Source organism: Setaria viridis, chromosome 4, assembly GCF_005286985.2.
Source record: "Setaria viridis chromosome 4, Setaria_viridis_v4.0, whole genome shotgun sequence".
Taxonomy (NCBI): Eukaryota; Viridiplantae; Streptophyta; class Magnoliopsida; order Poales; family Poaceae; genus Setaria; species Setaria viridis.
The window spans coordinates 2,302,047-2,305,453 of record NC_048266.2 but is presented as its reverse complement, the minus strand read 5'-3'; the positions used below and the strand labels follow the sequence as shown (position 1 = coordinate 2,305,453).

At 45.7% G+C, this 3,407-nt stretch overlaps 1 protein-coding gene across 1 annotated transcript; it reads right to left on the bottom strand.

The window, feature by feature from the left end:
• Positions 1-394: 394 nt before the first annotated feature.
• On the bottom strand, positions 395-3,186 carry LOC117854171 (single-stranded DNA-binding protein WHY1, chloroplastic). Its single transcript, XM_034736473.2, has 6 exons — positions 2,786-3,186; positions 2,592-2,684; positions 2,089-2,183; positions 1,463-1,536; positions 1,287-1,375; positions 395-745 (listed from the first exon to the last, which is right to left on the bottom strand). The coding sequence occupies exons 1-6, from the start codon at positions 3,125-3,127 to the stop codon at positions 632-634; spliced, it is 807 nt and encodes a 268-aa protein (XP_034592364.1). The 5' UTR covers positions 3,128-3,186; the 3' UTR covers positions 395-631.
• Positions 3,187-3,407: the final 221 nt, after the last annotated feature.

Below are 3,407 nucleotides of genomic sequence, written 5' to 3'. Positions count from 1 at the left end.
GAAAACATCCATCAAGGAACGAGGCAGTAGATTGCAGCAAACACTACATGTACAAATAACTTGAGGTGAGTATTTCAAGAATGGAAGGTCATTCCTTTTCTGGCAGTGGCAGGACAAGTCATTTCTCAGTTTGTACCACTAAGAACTGTGGGTTAGGGGCAGACTGACACGAAGCCTTCGCAGCTTTGGCGTGCTAAGCATCTCAACATCAAGGGGCCTGTTCGCTTCAGCTTATTCAGCCGGCTTATCAGCCACCAAACAATATTTTTCTCTCACAATAAATCAGCCGTTTCGGCTTTTCAGCTGGCTTATAAGCTGAAGCGAACAGGCCCAACAACGGGGTATCTGCTGCTGCGGCAGCCCCTAGTCAGAACTGAGCTTTGTTGCTCAAAAGTCAAAACAAGGCCCCCATCCCATGCGGCCATGCCATTGCCATGCCCCGTGAAACTTTTCTACATAGCTGAGAAATTCTGAATAGCTGGGGTGCTACCAAGTCCAGCTTTGCTAGAAAGGAAACAAAGCGAGTAAAACCCCAAAAGGCATTCTTCAGAGATTACCCAACCGAATTATGCACCAAATCAATCGATTCCACCCTTTGAGCTGTAGCCATCTCCCTCGTGCACATCATCGGTCACCTTCGCCACTCATACTCAGGCGTGGACTGTGGCCTGTTGTACGACCGTGAATCCTCGGGTTTGATAGAACTTGTAAATGTGCTCCAGCCCATCAGGTGTGGTATGATGTACTGCACATTTAATAATATGATTAGGTATCATTTTCATGAGTGCAACTTGTGCAAGTAGGTGTTGCATGCTACTAACACGGAAACTCAGAACATAAAAGGCAAAACGAATGCTCAGCTTATTTTTAATGTAGACCTAGACTGCTAGACACGACTTTTAAAATGACAGACCTGAAGTCATGAACATGATTTTAAAAATTGAATATCCATGGCAGAGTGGCACATCAACTTTAACCAAAAAGGTGGCAGGACTAACGGAGTATTGGACTACATGATGCAGCAGTCATACGCAATCGAATTCATGTGTTATAAGGAGTTCAGGACAATTCAACCATTACTGCATGCCAAAAACATAGTGGAGAATAGATTGACAGATCATTATAACATGATATAATATCCAGAACTGAAGTAGAATCAAGTGGAAAGTACTCAGCCAACTAGAAGTTTAGAACACATGTAATTATTCAAACTATAAAAACAAAAACTGCGAGTTATAAAGAAGCCCTGAAGGAGGATTGATCATTGAACAGGACATTCTACTTACATTGAAAGTTGATACAATGACAGCAAACTCTCCCTTAGTTATAGGGATGTAAATGCTCTCATCGACGTTGAGAAGACGATTCTGGACACCTAGCAGCAATAATGATCATCAGATCAATTTGTGAACATAGAGCCTGATGAAACCAAAATATGAACAATGAGTTGAAAACTACATACTGAGGTTGAAAAAGCGACCATTGCCATCTGGTGTTGGCTCAACCTTAAGAACCTTACGCACCTTACCTTCTTCACTGTTTTCATGAAAAGATGAAATGATAATAAGAACAAGGTTTTCTTGATGCACAGTACCAAGGTTGCACCCATATCAAAACAGTAAATAACAGAATAAAAATATGAGGAACCTAAGAATGTCAAGATGCTTAAAGTATAGATATACTATGCTATACACAATCTGATCAAGGAAAGCTGGAAGCCTCATTGAGCAACCTTTATTAGAGATGTACAATGAAACTGGGATTACATTAGCTAGCAAGATTTTTGTTGTCCTATTGTCATTCTTTTTAAGCATAAGATAGGGCAGATGGAATTCATAAGCAACAATGATAAGTCCTCAAACCATATTGGCACAGATAGTACTAAAGAAGTTTGATGCTGATACTATTGCCACTAGACAGATAACATAAGATACTAAGATATGTGTGATTGCTTGGAAAATAACAAAAATACAACAAAGTTTAAAATGATCCACATCCTGTCATCCTTTTCTTTTCTGAAAACTCTGGGTAAGGGAAGATTCAATAGCATAAGAACTCAGATAATACAATACATTGAATGAGACCAACCTCCGCCCCTTGAAAGGGTCATGAAAGAACTCGCATGAATCCGTCGGACCAAGTGTAAGCAGAGTTCCTATCTCCCACACAGATAATGAGAACACCTGTAAAGCAACGCATCAAACAATGTTCGTGTAAGCAACACTATATGTAGTCACCAGACCTATTATGAAATTTACAAAATCATACAGCACATTTTATAGTTTTATTAGAACATACAGCACATAAGCAATAGGAACCATAAAAGGTCACAAAGAAAGTGTATGATTGTTTAATAGACTAATGCAAGCTTTCATGGGTAAGCTTAGAAACCAGCAACTATCCAGGCAGCTCCAAAACTGAGCTTCTAACTTAGCTAGAAGTTGTAGATACACATACACTACAAGTACCAGAGGTCATCTCCTCACATCTAATGAAATGAGCAATACAGTAGCTTCTCAAATTGGTGACTTGGTATATACTAAAAAGAAGAAGATAACTTGAACGCAAAACCTGAACCAATTGGAGCGTACCTGCTTGCGCGTCCAGTCATACTGGCGCGTGGCCACGGCTGGCGCGAACTGCAGCAGCACGAACCCCTCCTTGGCTACCTTGTACGCTCCAGACTGCAAATTCGCACACGCACGGAATGTTCCATTAAAGCAACAGGAGTAAGAAAAAATGGCAATTGCACACAGACAGCACCAAAGATGCCCCTTCTACCTACATCGAGCGGCACGAACTGCGGCGGCCTGGGGTCGAAGGACAGCGCGGCCTTGCCCTTGTAGATGCTGTAGCTGGTGAACACCCTCCCCTCGTGCGCGCCGTTGGGCGGGCGCCCGTACCCGCCGTCCCCGCGCGGCGGCGGAGGCGGCGGCGGGGCCCGCGGGTCGAAGTAGTCCGAGTGGCGCGAGGAGGCGACGGGGCACGCGGGGAGGGCGGCCTTCCTGGAGGAGGCGAGCGGCGGGGCTAGGGAAAGGGCTTGCGGGGCCTTGGGGTGGTGGTGGACGGGCAGGAGCGGCGGGGGAGGCGAGGGGAGCGAGAGGAAGAGCGGCGCCGGCGGCGGCATATCGCCGAACGGGTTGCGGACGAGGTGACGACGGCGCGGACGGGTGGGGTGCCAACCGGCGAAGGGGTTTATCCTGTGGTGGTGGTCAGTGACCGGTGAGGCTTCGGCAAGTCGGGCTCCCGGGCCGTTACGTTATCGGCCTTGGGCCTATTCTTACATGGCCCACCCCAGTGAGTGAGCGTGGTGCCGCCATCGCACTCGCTGCATTCGGCCTGTCTGTCTGTCTGTCCATCAGCCATCTTCTCTTAAAAACTGGTTTATTTTTTTTTAGAAAAAGGTG

What these genes read in the sequence shown, in the direction of transcription:
- LOC117854171 (XM_034736473.2), bottom strand. Translation starts at nt 3,127, where the DNA reads ATGCCGCCGCCGGCGCCGCTCTTCCTCTCGCTCCCCTCGCCTCCCCCG. An exon ending in CGCAGTTCGTGCCGCTCGAT is followed by an intron (nt 2,685 to 2,785) that starts GTAGGTAGAAGG and finishes GCGAATTTGCAG; the next exon opens with TCTGGAGCGTACAAGGTAGC. An exon ending in TGGTCGCTTTTTCAACCTCA is followed by an intron (nt 1,376 to 1,462) that starts GTATGTAGTTTT and finishes TATTGCTGCTAG; the next exon opens with GTGTCCAGAATCGTCTTCTC.